Here is a 16419-nt window from a genome sequence, read left to right on the forward strand (position 1 = left end):
CATTATATGCTGATCGGCTTTGTCTTATTGGTTTGATCTGACTGATTAGAATACATAGTCTGACTAGAGCGTGAAATCTCACGACACACGAACAAACAAAAGTCATAAAAAGGTTCACAACGGTAATTACGTCGTGTACGTATCGAATTTAGACCCACATGTGAACGAGACCTGCGTTAGATTTGGAAAAATCTGTTATTTGTTGTACTAAATGAATCATAAAATTATAACAGAAACATTTTCATGACCTCTATTTTTCTGTTATTGACCACTACAGCGCATCAGAGGCAGTGATTGCAAATCCAGAAGTTGCGATGAGTATTGGTTCTGAAGAATCTCCTGAGGTACTATACTATTAAGTGTTAATGCATTGTCCTGTCAGTAATACATGCAGTAACGTCCTGCTTGATCATCTCGTGATTTTTAAAAACTCATTATCGAAATACATACACAGACCACCGAGAGTGGGCAGCCATCGTTGGCACGTGTCACTCGCTCTGTCGCGGCAAACTCCACTAAACTGGCGCCACCTTCACTGTTTACCCCGGAGAGGAACAATCTGCAACATAGACCAAGTATTTGCTTAGCCTTTTTACATTTATTTTTAAATAACTAGATAGCCCTTTACAAGTTTTTTCAAATTGTTTTGCTTTCGTTTTAGTGGTCGTCGATACACAACAGACTCTGCAGGCTCGTGTAAGGTAAGTAACTTGCTGCAGTGAAATTCTTTTCAGTGTCGTATTGACCCACTGTAGCTGAATGTACATTTCAGGTCTTTGCGACCAATTTCAAATTAACGCTTGTTTGATTTTGGACTGTCTATTGTCATGTACATTTAAAGTGACAGTCATCCAATGTCAATATACAGTACATTCACTGAACATATGAAACAAACCGCATAGTCAGATCCCCAAATTGTAAGTAACTCAACAACGAGGTAGCCCATGATGGCACGTTGCAGTTATGCTAATAATGTGCTAAGCCTTTACTACTAGGTACCGTAATTTCAAGTATCATGCACACCCCAAAAGTTGACCTAAAATAAATCAGGAAAACCCTTCTACCAATGTACAACGCGCACCACTAATTTGCTGCAATCCATATGCTCAAAATATTAGAAATGTATTTCTATTTTGCTTGGTTTGTACTTTTATTACTTGTACTTGTGTGTTTTTTTTATCGTATGTATAACAATCATTAATAATAATCTTTGTGCATGTACTGATGCAGTGGGAATATATATCTGGTGACAGGACCCGCTTGTCGTGGTCCCTGCAATTGTCAGAACAGAATCCCTAAACCAACTAAAATAAATGCCCAACGATGGTATGACATTTATTAAAACTGTTGCTAACACATATTGAAGTCTTAAATAAACTACGGTATTTAACACTTAAACGTTTTTTTGCATTAAATGTTTGTGCATAAAATGTTTGTGCATAGTGCAGTTTATCCACGACAATACACATCCTTGGCCAAGACTTCAAAAGAAGCATCCGACACATCTCCAATCTAAAAAAAATATCCTTTGTAGCTATCTTTGGTGCATCACTGTAAGACTCATCATTGATGACTTGGTCCAGTTCTGGTGCCTCCGGCATTGCATCATGAACATCCAATCTAGCTCCCACAGCATGTCATCCTCTTTGCCATCCATGGCGTTTGTGAGGAAACATTTTTTGACTCCTAAGAGTCTTGGTTCCCTTTATTCCTCATAACTGTCAGGGCTTTGAGGGGAAGGTTCAGCGTGTTAACACCGCACCCTCTTGCCCCCGTTCGGCTACAATCTGTCGCAGGTCTTCATAGCGTCAGGTCACAATCAAAACGAGAGCTCAAACTACGAAGAAATGAGCGTAATGGGCACTTAAAAAAGCTACCATTTCAATTGTGTGCGCGATCCCGTTTTGTTTTTAAATGTGCTCAATACGATCGTGCTCCATAGTTTTTTTTTTTTTTTTTAGTTAGCAGATAGCTCATGTTCTTCTTCCGGTTTGGCTGTGTCATCAGACAGAGTGAGGACACGTTTCTTTTCAAATTGGCTGCACAACTAGGCCTTCTAGTCGACATTTTTTGGATTTGTTTAAGTTAAAACAAATCATGGGGTGTCGTTTCTGATGTTTGGTGCAGTAGCAACTCATATGTTACACTAACAATCGTAAAATGCAACACCCCACCCCCACTGCCCCTGAGGAAGTCAGAGTTCATCTTGGTGGCGCATATTACCGTAATTTATATAAATGTGTAACATAAGACATCAAATATCACGTCGAAATGTTTCTGTATACCTTTTTTTTTTTTTTTAAACCACTCTATGTACCTGTATACAACTATACACTGTGATTGGATTTTTTTTTTTTTTTAATTTTTCCTCCATACCTAAATATAATGCGCTCTGTTGACTTTTTAAAAAATATTTTGGGGAAAAATGGCGCATTATTTTTGAGAAATTACAGTAACTCACATTTACTTATCTGGGATAGGATGGCAACCAATTTAGGATATATCCCGCCTTTTGCTCAGACTCAGCTGGGATCGGCTCCAGCCAGGCTGTGACACATGTCAGGATAAGTGATATGGAAAAAGGATGGACAGATTATTTATTTAACTTGGTTTGGGATGACAGTGGTTAGGTTTCGTGGCACTGGTGGGAATCAAACCTGAGCCAAAAAAAAAGGGGGAGGGGGACAGCAGTATTCTCCACTACACCTTTAGTGCGATTGATACAATATTCCACACACCTTTTTAATGTACGGTATTTATTCATTGTTTTAACCATACTGTATATGTCTTCATTATGTTATTCTGTGCATTTTTGTATCCATGTATGACACTGGAATCGTAGTGAGGTTTTGTACGCAGTCCGATCTTCGTCTGCAGAAGTTTTTGAATCCACATTTGGAAGAGGCCTATACCGGATATTCAATTCCATTCAGTATTTTCTGTTTTATCAGCTATAACATAACACTCAGCAGTATTGTCACTTGAACAATACAAGTGAGAATGCAGCCATAATGCCTGCTTACCACACAACAATATCGATTGATCGGTACCTATTGGTACTTTCTTACAAACACAAAATTAAGCACCACATACTCATTAGTTGTAAGTGATTGTGTATTATACAGTCAAGGTAGCTTCACGTTATTTGTGTAAATGTTTTCCTTTTTCCGTAGGTCAACTAAGACTACCAAGCGAGAAGTAGCAGAAACTACGGCGGAAAGCCCTACAAAGAGGTGCACTCCGCCCAAGAGGAGTCGGAGCGTAAGATGGCCAAATAAGTCACAGAAATAAAAACATACAATTAAAAGCTTTGCTTAAAAAGTCATGTCGTGAAATGATTCCCCCCTCCCCCCATATAGGCAGTGAAACCATCTATGAAATCATTTCTTCACACCGTTCAAAAGAATCAATTCCTGATGATGACTCCAAATTCGTTCAACCGGAATAATGTAATCAAGTCCTTCATTAAACATACTACTCCTCTGAAGCCTGACCCTAAGGTGAGTCTTATAATCGGCCATCTACTTGTAAAAAAAAAAGCTAACAATTTCTTGAGCTTCTTGATTATCACATTGGTCATCATTGATACTCTTGCACTCACCAAAAAGCAAAAAATAAATCACATATGTTGTGCCAAATTGAACGGGAAATACTAACATTACATATTTAAATAACCAATTCAATTCGTGTATTATATATATATATTTTTTTTTACACTAAAGTAGCTACGTAATCAAGAGATATACGGTTGAAGGTAATTCATTTGTACCATATCAATTTTAAGCCGTATCACTCAGACCTAAGTCTCTGTTTGATGGAGTTTTGACAGAAATATGATTTGATAGTGTGATGATTGTAAATTTTACTGTATAGTGACTATTGCATTGAAGGTTTAATTGAATAAAATTGAAATTGGAATATCGGCCAAAAAATTGCAATTCAATTTTACCCTAAAATATTTCTGTTGTAATTAGCGGGTTTCCTTTTGAAAAAATATATATGTATACATGTGCGTCTCGTCACATTTTAAAATAATTTAGTTGATCATCATTTCATGGCGTCTTTATTGTTGTTTTTTTTTCTTCCCCAGATGAACATGAATATAGTGGTAAGTGTATGAGCACTGTGTGTGTGGTCATTTGGTGAATTCCTATTTACCACTTAACTAAATCTTCCTTCCCACACCTACTAATCTGTGTAGACCCTTCCACCCATTTGTCCAAACCATGTTAAACAATAGTATCCAAAGGTAGCCTGCTTCATCGCTGTGTGTGCGGCAGCCTCGAGCATGAGATAGTGAAGTTCCATTAAGTGCAAGTGTCTGAAGGCTTTACAGTGTCACAAATAATGTAAACCCTTCCTGCACTTGTTAGTAGATGGTATCTGCTTCAGTGGTACTAATACTCTTTACCTTTTAAGCGTCTTAATTCAACAGTAATTCACATACAATTACCTGACCACCTCACTGTTTAAGTTGGTGAATTTATCAATATTATTGTTTCACATCACAGTCAAACTTAGTGATTTTGTTTTATAGCTGATAGAACTGCTGTCGCAAAAGCTTCTTTAATAGAGGTGATGTCTTTGGGAAAACTGCTGACTTCCTGTATTTGTCAGAGCTCTGTTGGGTAAAATTTTAACCCCCCCATAATGATATGTCAGATTTCAAGGTCATTTTTAGATGCTTGACCAGGTATGACAATGATAATCGTGGTTCCATACAGAAAAGTCTGGTGAGAAAAGCAACATAATTGAGTTTGAGTCAATATACAGGGCAGGTAATTAAATTTTAGATTATGGAGAAGGTATAAAGCAACATACTGAAAGTCCTGGCAATGCTTCATTATATGTCACTGGCATCTGGAGTTTACGGTAACAATTCCACATGCAACAAATGAACGCAACAGGTTACACTTGCGTACAGAAGGAGCAGTGAAGAGCTCGGCTGGCTACATTCAAGGGACAAAGTCAAGGTGCACATGTTGTTTCAACTAATGGACTCAAAGATAGAAATATTAAAGAATATGTTAAAACATGTCAACTAGATTAAAAGAAATTGAATAATGTTGGTAATGTACTAATGATAATACATTATAATTGGGCATGAAAAGAAACGTTAACTTCTCTGCTTGGACTCACCTGCTCAATACTACAATGTAATGGGGCAGATATTGAGGATGTGTTGAATGACATTTAAACGAAGTCATGTAGTAGTGTATTTAGGATTTTGACACTAATATAATTTCTTTTACACAAAGGAATATGGGCTCCAAATATGTTATCTGCTCCCTTCATTTCTAATATTTGGTATCGGACCTGATAAAAACATTGCAGCCTTTCACACGTACTATTAGAGTACAGGTAACTGAGCCGACCTCACAGGTAGGCACCATCTTTTATGTTAAATGGGTAGACTGAAAAAGAAATGTCAGAGTACATTTATATGCGCTATTGAGCATAGTTTATTTTTAAGGTGTGTTTTTGTAGGGGTTTTTTTTTTTTTTTTTTTTTTTTTTTTTTTTTTTTAAGATGTCCAAGCAATTCATACAGTTTGGCAATAAAGTATTGTCAGGCACCTTTGGCTTGTTTGCTCGGAGGCTAGCAAATGTAATGATTAATGTTCCCTTGAGTGTCCCCAATTGTGTTTGTGTTTCAAACACACTTCTGTCAGCGGCGTGCTATGTCGTGAGTGGCGTGGCGGGGTTTTAGCACCACAATCAAAAGTTAAGAGTCCAGAAAAATCTCCTGTGTACATTCCATGGAATGATAACCAGAGCTAATCTGCCTCTAATTGGCTACTACCAATTATTCATTCATTTGATTTAATGTTTGTAGAAGCTCTTCACCAGCGCACGCACACACGCATACACACAAACATATGCAGGGTGGGTCTTAAGTCTCAAACCACACATTATTAGATGCAGAATGAATACGTCTATTGTGTCCATGCTAATTTTCGTGCGTCAGAAATGTAGGCCGCACATCAAACGAGATTCTTGTACCTACTTCATAGCCACAATTTACTGTTCTGTTTCCACTAGTTAGCGATTTGTGCACACTTTATTTCTTTATTTTTACCAGTGTAATATTATACATGTCTGCAGAGCTGTAGGATTTTGTCCATGTGTGGCTTTTTTTTTTTTTAATAATTTTTTTTACATTTATTTATTTTTGGGTGTGCTGCCTCAATCTTTGTTTTTATCATGGTACAAATTCCATAGGCTAAAGAGCTTCAAAGGCTGGAAGCACTTAAAAAGAAGCAGGAACAGGAAGAGGAGCGAATGAGAAAAATGGAGGAGGAGAAGAAAAAGAAACAAGAGGAATTGAAAAGGTGTGGTCTTTTTCAAACCTCTGCCTTTTTGATGATGATTTTGTTCAACTACCATTTTTGCCCCATAGGAAGAGAGATGAGAGGCTAAGAAAGGTATATGAGGCCAAAGTGAAAGAAGAGCTGAGGGAAGAAGAAAAGAAGAAGAAGATTGAGCAAAAAATGGCTCACATCGATGAGAAAAACGATAAGGTGAGCAATTTTATTCACCACCTTGATTACTTGGACTGATTGTGGGGTGATAAGTGGTTAATGTTGATCCATGAACATAGCGTCAGGCGGCAGAGATGGCTAAAAAAAGGATCGCCATTAAACGTCAGGAAGAACTTGAGCAGAAACGAAAGCTGGATGAAGAAAATAAAAGGAAGAAGAATCAACAAGCTGTAAGCGTTTTTGTTTCATATCGGAAAGTAACGTATCACAGATTCTAGCACAAAACTGTAGCCCCAGTCCCACCACACACCTTTTGAAGAATATTAGGAAAGGCATCAATCTGTTTTGTTCCGAATTCTCCAATGCTTCTGTGTTTTTCATCGTAAGGAGGAGGAGAAGCGTCACCAGGAGTTTCTGGCTAGGAAGGCCATGGAGGAGGAATTAAAAGCTAAAAAGCTGGCAGAAGCTCGCAGAGCTTTGGAGCTCAAGAGGGAGCAGGAGCGTGAGAGAGAGCTGGAGAGAGAACGCATCGCTGCTGCTGCTGCTGAAAGGTCATCTTTCAAGTTTTACAAATGCATTTGAACTTGTTAAAGATCCCAAGACTAGTAATGGGTACCACCTTCTGGATTTTACAAGCCAATTTTTGAATATTTGTTGGAATGTAAAGTTCTTAAAAAGGATATACCTCAATTTGGAAGGAACAGTGCCAACGCCACCACACACACTCACACACACACACTGTATAAAATTTTACTTTCGGTAGTTCAAAAGTTTTTTGGAGTGTACTACTGGCTGAAAATTTCTAACATGTGCTGATCTAATTTTGTGTTCCCGGCCCAGTGGATACTTGTACACTTGCCATCCCCATTATGACCACTTGCACCATATATTGATATGCAATATGACGATATTAATTATTTTCAAACGTTGTATAATGTATTTATTAGGAATCGAATCTGAATTCACTTTATAGGGTCTTTGTAAAATATTAGAATCTCTCATTATGGTGTATATTGTAAACCCTAATATATATGGATTCTTTTGCTGTGGTATTTTTCCAGGGAGAGAATCGAAAAAGCAAAGGCCCTCGCTCTGCAACAGGAACTGCAGAGAGCAGCTAGAGAGAAGGAAAGACGGGACTTGGAGGAGAAAAGAAAAAAGGTAACGAGAACTGACATGGTTTGTGAATCGTGTAGTCACCATTTTCAGTTAATGTGCACTAAAAATTCAAATACTGCGATGCCAAATACTTCACTTTGTTTGCTCAAAATTGTATGCCAAACAAACCGGTCACTCTCTTTTGTTCAACTCATTCTATTGCATTCACTTTGAGAAGCCTTTTCCTATGTTTTGTTCATAAAAGGGAACTCTAGGAGCAGTTGATGGCTAAAGTTAGATGTAACAATCTTGTTGGAATACATGTTCAGGACAATCTCTGTTATTTATCATTTCATTTGACGAAGGTGTTGTTACAAGCTTGTTTGTCAGCTGTAATTTGATGTGCCTTCTTGCACCAGGAGGAGCAGCAGAGGTTAGCTGCAGAGGAGAAGGCTGCTAAAGACAAAGAGCTCGCTGCTAAACAAGCTGCCATTGCAAAGGTGAATACAAACAAACTTCATGGATGTGACATTCTGAAATGTGTCACTTTTAGACAGCCATTTTCCCTTTTTTTAATAGTGCTCCAGATTCCTTGAACAGACAAGAAAATATAAATGTGATTTACCCCCCGTTTCCAAGCCAAAATTGACTAGCAACTTCTCAATATTCAACATATTCAGATAAATCATTTCCATAAATGCCATGAATTGCTCTTGAAAATTGTAATTACTGTATATTCCATTTTGAAAAAGTACATTTTGGACAAACGTCTTCCCAAAGTTTATTTTATCAGGTGTATTTAAAGGGGAAATGCACTGGTTTGCAGTAACAATGTATCCAATAGGTCATTTAATATGTACTCTATTTTGACAATGTGATGTTAAATCCTCTCTCATTTAATAGTGTTTTGAGAAGATTTTTATCGACAATTACGAATTTTCAGGGGTGCAGCCATCACGAGTCACATGACCTACGTGCGCAAATCTGACGTGTACCTTGCTGCCACATAGGTTCGATTACATGGTACACTATTTATGCCCAGCACTGATTTCTCTGATTTATCCTCATCTGATGAAGAAATAGCAGTCTTGGTTGATCGGGAAGACGGACGAATACTTCCATACGCAGCCATGAGCAGCGCAGCCGTGAGCGGCTCCGCCGCCTGGTTGATCGGGAAGACGGAGGAATACTTCCATACAGATTTGAACCTGTGGCTGTAAATAATGGCGCCAAGAGGCGGAGCCATGAGCTGACCAGCGGAGCAGTGAGCTCGCTCCCCGGCCGAGCGAGCTCACTGCTGCGCCCCTCTGTATGGAAGTATTCCTCCGTCTTCCTGATCAACCAATACTGCTATTTCTTCATCAAATGAGGATAGATTTGAGAAATCAGAGCTGGGCAAAATGGTGTCCCATGTAATCAAGTGTTTGGAACGGCACGTGGAACGGCACATAGGTCATGTGACTTGCGAAAATGGCAGCGCCCCTGAAAATTCGTAATTGTCGATAAAAATCTCCAACCACTATTAAATGAGAGAGGATTTAACATCACATTGTCAAGATAGAGTACATATTAAATGACCTATTGGATACATTGTTAATGCAAACAGTGGATTTCCCCTTTAAAAAAACTACCAAAAAGGCCCCAAAATATAAATTTGACACACCACAGAGAAGTACTTTTAAAACTTTGAAAATTTAAACGCATAAAAACTGTCATGCGTGCTAAGTAAGGCTTGAAATGATGGAAAATGAAACCTGTCCTCGAGCTACAGGCCTGAGGGGGCGTGTCTCCTGAAGGTGGCAGAGACGCCCCTTCAGCTTTCACTCAAATACATTTGCTTGTAAGGTGTGCTCATTTTCCGGCTGAATAACATCTGGCACTGTTGAATAAACAATTAACCTTCCTGCATCTGTTAGCTGGGGACGCACACAACAACTCAGACCAAGGCGCTGACATTTTAAACAATCCTGGCGTGGTCAAGGGAACGCCGTAGGTCGCAGTTTAGCACACCTAGTGAACAGTTCACTTCCCATAAGTGTCTTTGTTGTGTGGATCTACGTGGTGTACACCCCTGAAGGCTGTGGAGTATTGGACAGAGCCACCGCCAGTCAGCCGGTGGCCCACAAGCCTACTAGTAGCCAATAAGTATTAGCCTAGCCACTCGTAGCAAGCCACTTCACAGTGGATTTGTCCCACTCTCCGTGAGCTTGCTACATAAGCCACGTGTGGATCACCACAACAAAGACAGTAGAGTAAAAAAAACACTTATGGAAAGATGCATTTTTCGGCTTGTAGGCAGAGCTCTATGACTAACTGCATGATGTAGTGGTGATTGAATTAGGCTAAGCTATTATTACTAAGTAGCTCGCGATTCCGGTAAGTAGCTATAGATTGCACTTATTTTGTGCGGGAGAGCCGACTCATGCTGCTTCCTGATGATGTCAGGGTGATCCGCTTTTACCCAAGCCCATAGATTTCAGCCAGCTGAGATGGGGAAAATAAGTTTTACAGTGGTGGTAAAGAGTTGTGTATTGTTTGAAGGTTGTCTTGAAGACCAGAGATTGATTTTTCTTTTTCCTGTCACTTCTTCTTTATGTACATAGAGTGCTGCTGCCCTCAATGTGACTGTGGAACTTGAGGTAACGTGAATATTAGTTGCTCTTTCTGAAACAAAAAACCAAAAAAAACCATGAAATAAGTCAACTGTTTCTTTGATAATTGGGGCGGGGGAGCAAACTGAGCAATTTGTAGATTTTTTTTTTTGCAAATTCCTTTCCTCAAGATGGTTTTGTGCAGCTTTTTCTTGATCTAGTAAAACTTTCTGCTATGGTTGCTGCAAATCCCTAGTGCCTTTTAAAGCTTGAAAGCTGCACAAAACATGCTTGAGAAGATAAAGTATGGTTTTAATTTATTTCTCAATTTTATGTTCAAGACTTGATAGAAAATCAGATAATGGCTCATCTTTGAATTTTAAAGCAAGAAATGGGAGATGACTTGGTTCCCCTTTTTTAACACCAAAACAAAAACTGAAATCCTTTCCTACTTTGTTTACATATCTTTAAATGGAAAAAGAAACGTGATTATCTCCATTTTTGGGGTTCGAAGGAAAAACAAATGGCCGCAAATTACACGAACCCAAGATGCTCTGAAGTGTTGGTTTCTTTTCATTTGGCAGCGTTCTGTTATGAGGACACCTGCAGCAAAAGGCAGCAGCCTCAACATTACTGTGGATATTGAGGTAAGTGAGAACAATGAATTCAAGGCACATGTAGTACTTGTGTTCCATTTCAGTGTACAGTGGAACCTTGACAGAACAGACTAATGTTGGGGGGAGTCATCTGATATAGCATATTGTTCAAAACATTAAACCACTTATTTTTTTTCTTCTTTATGCTATATGCACCCATATTATTGTACAGTTCAAAATTCTTTTGTCTGGATTTTTTTCCAAGGTCTAAAATGTCCAATACACTACCCAGTTACTGTAAATAAATATTTTAAGACACTTTGAAAATCTTTTACATTTTATCCAAACTAACTACCCCGGTGTGGATTTTTTTTTTTTTTTTTAACTCTGTGACCTGAAAATACATTATTCTTGTGCTCTGCCTGCATTGCGCCACACCACCAGTTAAAGGGTATGGAAAGTCTTCAAAGCACCTTTTGCTAATATACAGTTTTTGTTTAATGCTGAATTCGAATCTGTAATCCGTTATGAAGGAAACATTTTTCGATTCATGGCGAAAAATGATTGCATGTTGCTGGATTCGCCGGAAAAAGACAGAAACGGAGCGGAAAACCCCGAGAAGGGATATGACGTCGGACGTTGGATAAACATCATGGCGGCCATTGGAATCCATTGATTTCCCAGTAATTCGAGCGATGAACGTGATTCCAAAGGGTCCCACGAAGACGGCAAATAATACGAGCGTTAAAGGTTATCAATTCGAAATAGCTGGCGATGAAGGTAGTGACCCAGCGGGGAGGACATGCTCGTTTTGGAAACACGGGACCAGTAAGCATTATGCGAAGTTTTTGATTTGTTTATTTAGCCATAAACTGATAAATGGTAATGGCGTCGATATCCTTAATGTATATACAAAGTTTTCGGTCTTGTTTTAAAATTCTGCAAGCGCCGTGTATTTAGTAAATTGGTACGTGACAACTATTTTGCATGTACAAGGCTTGTTTCCGATTGCACCAAACCAGACAAGCTCATAACGTACTCCACTGTCTAAGTTGGCATATTTTCACAAATAAGGATTTTAATGAACGAAATCTGTTTAAAATGTTGCTACATTCATTAGAGAGCAAAGGCTGGTCATAACTAGCATCATCATAAATATAATTTCACGTGCTTAACTGATGCCATAACCAGACAGTACCCAGAGTCGTTCAAACTTCAGTTTTGTCACAATTTTCCCAAGATGTCATGGGCAAAACCGCAAAATTTTATAGTGAAAGCTGTAAACCGGTGTTTTGTGGTTTTATTTGCGCACAAAATTTCAAAGGAATACTCCACTGAACAATGAAAAGCATTAATACGATAGGTCATGTCATATGTACTGTACCTTGAAAATATGAGGTTAATCCAATATCATTTAATGGTGTTTATTTAAGACCAACATGGAAAGTCCACACAGGTGGGGCTGAGATTTAAACCCCGGTCCTCAGAACTGTGAGGCCAACGCTTGACCAGCTGAGACACTGTGCGGCCTTGTATGCTTATATTTTGTATAAATATATGTTGCTAACATTTGCACAGAATTATTATTTGGTCTTTCATTAAGAGTACTTTGACAACACCCCGAGGTTGAAATAATTACAATAGTATCGTAATTCCCGGCCTATAGAGCGCACCTGGTTATAAGCCTCACCTAGTACATTTGTAAAGGAAATGCAATTCATTTTGTTCAACCATGTCAACAAGTGTTCAAAGTTTTTAGGAAATAAAACATGACCAACATACTTGCCTACAAGCAACCTGTCTTCAAGTTTGCATTTGGTGACCAGCAACACTGATCTGTTCCGGTGTCGGAACTGGCTGTATGGTAGGCACCGATCTCGGACATGAGTCCACGAGTAAAAGAGTCCTGGGTGAAATGTTCACTGCAGAAGACGGAGTGCTGACCGGGGAAATCTCGAAATGAATGGGTTTTTGTTCCCCGGAAACAAGCAAGGCTCCATGCTAATGCTCGCAGAGGTCAGCCACACGAAAGGAGACGTTTTTCAGACACTGGAACCTAGGTCAAAGTTTGCAGACTTTAATTCATAAACACTTTTGTTTTTCGGTAAAAACGTCAAACAAGATATGCATTCAATGGGACAGATGAACATAAATCTTTGTCTTGATAAGATAATTTGAGTTAGAAAATATTCATTCAATACTCTCGAACAAATTTGCAACGAACAGACTCCACAGTCAGCGGCAGTTTCAGTGACAAAGGGAGACTATTTTTTTGTACACATTTTGCAATCTGGATGGTTCCATTGTATCGATCTGTTATTAGGGTTCCACTGTAAATTACAAAATATCTTGCTCACATTCTGACAGTGTTTCTCTTCCTGGACAGAAATCACCACAGTCGTACTCCATCACTCCCATTGGTGGCAACAAAACTTTAACTTTTTCCAACAATGGAGAAACCTACGGAATGGACCAAAACAGTGATGATTCTACAGACGATGAATCTGCGCCAAGAAAGCCCATTCCAGCTTGGGCTCAAGGTACGTATGAAGTATTCTTGAACTTTTTTATATGTCCTGCTAATGCGAGACATTTTAATTGGTGAGGTATAATGTAATATACAAACTTTAATGTAATAAACTATATCAAGATTATAAGATGCCCCATATTTTCCCCCCAAAAATTTCCTGCAAATCCACTTAATGAAGTTGGGATGTTGTGTACCACATTAATAAAAACAATACAAATATTTGTAAATCACGTTCATACCCTACACAAACAATATATTTAATGTTCAAACTAATCAAGTCAATTGTTTTGAGGAAATAATTAATATCTTAGTTTTTTATGGCTGCAACATGTTCCAAAAAAAGCTGAGACTGGGTCTTATTAGCCACTGAGCTAAGCAGGGGTGTCCATGAAGAAGAGGTTGCTTGGATGGCAGCATATGTTTCTCCAAAACCTGTATGTACCTTTCACCAGAAATTATGCCTTCACTGATGTGTGTGTTACCCATGCCATTGGCACTAGCAGAGCCCCATACCATCAGAGATGCTGGCCTTTGTACTCTGCGTCCGTAACGGCTCCTGTCCCAACATTGTAACCATAATAGTGCTCTCCGACTGCACACAGGGGCAACCATTAAGAGGAAAGGGGGGCAGGGGAGGACTAATCCCAATATGGGCAAAGCGGACACAAAATGGGTCAAACAGAAGCAGCTGGTTGGACAGTTTTTACAAACCCAAGGTTAATTTTGTGTGTGTGTGGGGGTTTACAATTTTATACTAAAGCTATACTTGGGAGTCACTCTATTGAGGTCTAAATAAAAGAAAATATGGAAACTTGAATAAATTTCTATGCTTAATGAAGTATAAATGCACTCACTCACATTTGATGAGCGCGAACGTGCTCGCAAATCTGCACAGTCGAGCGCGAAAAATCACGTGCAGAAAATTTTATGAGTAGAAAAAAATAGATCTTGACATTAATTGATGTGTTTATTTCATAAACGTTAACTAAACAAGCCTGCTCCAAAACAATCAGTATTCACCTGGAAACAGGAAATGCAAGGTAACCGTACTGAGCATGTACGGGAGTTAGGCCGAAAGCGCGTGATCAAAGCTGCCTCACGTACTGCGAGTGCATTTATGTCGAAAGTCATCAACATAATGAGCCATGTCAAAGGAAATTCATTTAGACCTGGGGTACTTATTGCGTCGATCGCGGGGCAGTGTGACAGCACCCCCTCCAAAAAAAAAAAAAAAAAAAAAAAAAAAAAAGACGTTAGACTACCATACACCTCGTCGCTTGATTCAGGTGTGGCCAATACGTCAAGCGCATGCACTTAAAGGCGCATTCTAGCAAGCCGGCCTCCTATTTACTGCAGTCCGGCGTTTGTTACAATGTATTACTAGCTTGTTGCCACTAACAGCGATTATGTTGAACTAAACTTTCAGCATTTTCAAAACATTGCGGGTATAAACCGTTCGTGTTTATTCCCTGACAGGCCAGTGCATTTAACTTTTCTTCAGATCAAGAATTTTTATTGATGAAAAATTTTAAATATCGTTTTATATCAATTTCTACTTATATCAATTGAAATTGGAAATGATCATTTCTGAGTTTGAAATTTTAGTTTTCTATTTTAGTTATGTTTATTTTATTTTTAATTTCCAGTTATATTGTGTTAATCCAGTAAATTGAGATTCTATCCCTAATCACACCCGCAACTTTATCTGCGAGCATGACTGACCACACCCGTACATTTTCATATGTGAGTGACTGTAATATATAACATTTATTGCCGATTTTATGAAAAACCTGACTTTCTTCCTCCCAGGGCCCAAGCTACAACAGTTAATTATAAATCAATACTTCAACCCTCCCGACTTGGACTTTCTCCTTGGACAAATTGAGCCACCAAAACTGGAGGACTTGTTTTACAAGATCAAGCCGCGCTACTTCAAACGTACCAGCTCTGCTGTTTGGCACTCACCCCCTAATGTAAATAAACACTGATTTAGTAAAACTGTGCTGCACACAGTTTTTGTTTCTATTCAAAGTTATTCTCAATAAAAATGTTTTCTTGTTTTAATGGTCATTTCTGTTGTATGTTGCAGGATGTATTAAAAAATTTCAACTATTGACACATCATTTTGTCTTTTTTTCCCCCCCTTTTACCCAAGTATATCTTTAAAAAAAAAACACCAATTTGTTCCTGTCTGAAGGAGTTTCAGTTCCCACCTCCGGCAGAACTTCACCCATGTCTGAGGCTGGGGACATTGAGCAATGCAGATTTTGTGGTCATCGAGGCAAAAACACTTGTGTGTGGGGGGGAGTTTGGTGAGACCATGGAGAATGACTTCCAGACGAGTTCAAGAAATTCTGGTGGGAAGCAGGACCATCAACACTGTGTCGTAGAGATGGGTTGCTGCTGACCTCAACTGGGGATGTTGAATTGGTGAGGAAAATACCTTGAAGACCTCAATTCCACCTGCAAACATTCTCAAGAGGAAGCAGACTCCTTTCCTTTCTCTGGGGTTGAGGTCACTGAGGTGGTTATAAAGCTTCTCTGTGGTGAGGGTCTCGGGGTGGATGAGATTCTCCTGGAGTTCCTGAAGGGTCTGGATGTTGTAGGGCTGACCTAGTTGACACTCTTCTCCAACATCCCGTGGACATCAGGGAAGAGCGCCTCTCCTTAAGAAGGGGGGGTCGGAGCATGTGGTCCATTTACGGGGATATCACAGTCCTCAGCCTCCCTGATGAGGTCTATTCAGTGGGGTTGGTGAGGAGGGTTCGCTGGTAAGTGGAATCTCAGATTCAGGAGCAGCAGCCCGGTTTTGGTCCTGACCAAGGAACAGTTGACCAGTTCTTTAACCTCCGCAGGGTCATCCGGGGTGCATGGGAGTTCGCCCATCCAGTCTGCATGTATTTTGTGCACTTTGAGAGTGCGTTTGACCATGTCCTTCGTTGGGGGGTGCTTTGGGATACCGAATTGTAAAGCATCTTTGAGTGCCTAGAAAATTGCTATAAAATGTACTTCTTTTTCTTTCGGCTTGTCCCGTTAGGGGTCGCCACAGCGTGTCATCTTTTTCCATCTAAGCCTATCTCGCGCATCCTCCTCTCTACTACCCACCCACTATTATGGTTAAAG

At 39.3% G+C, this 16419-nt stretch overlaps 1 protein-coding gene across 3 annotated transcripts in view; it reads left to right on the top strand.

The window, feature by feature from the left end:
• The window catches only part of incenp (inner centromere protein), a 19506-nt gene extending 4092 nt beyond the window's left edge, over positions 1–15414 (top strand). For 2 of the 3 annotated variants that reach the window (XM_061823390.1, XM_061823392.1), the window contains exons 6-21: positions 278–344; positions 455–575; positions 662–701; positions 3174–3261; positions 3360–3500; positions 4091–4108; positions 6222–6331; positions 6400–6520; positions 6601–6711; positions 6869–7032; positions 7543–7642; positions 7999–8079; positions 10183–10218; positions 10755–10817; positions 13153–13306; positions 15106–15414. In XM_061823390.1, the coding sequence (XP_061679374.1) occupies positions 278–344; positions 455–575; positions 662–701; positions 3174–3261; positions 3360–3500; positions 4091–4108; positions 6222–6331; positions 6400–6520; positions 6601–6711; positions 6869–7032; positions 7543–7642; positions 7999–8079; positions 10183–10218; positions 10755–10817; positions 13153–13306; positions 15106–15284 (1594 nt within the window). In that variant the 3' untranslated portion in view covers positions 15285–15414. The remainder of the gene's footprint in view (positions 1–277; positions 345–454; positions 576–661; positions 702–3173; positions 3262–3359; positions 3501–4090; positions 4109–6221; positions 6332–6399; positions 6521–6600; positions 6712–6868; positions 7033–7542; positions 7643–7998; positions 8080–10182; positions 10219–10754; positions 10818–13152; positions 13307–15105) is intronic. The other variant, XM_061823391.1, reaches the window with a different exon arrangement.
• The last annotated feature ends 1005 nt before the right edge of the window (positions 15415–16419 follow it).

This window comes from Syngnathoides biaculeatus, chromosome 6 (genome assembly GCF_019802595.1).
Source record: "Syngnathoides biaculeatus isolate LvHL_M chromosome 6, ASM1980259v1, whole genome shotgun sequence".
In the NCBI taxonomy this organism is placed as follows: Eukaryota; Metazoa; Chordata; class Actinopteri; order Syngnathiformes; family Syngnathidae; genus Syngnathoides; species Syngnathoides biaculeatus.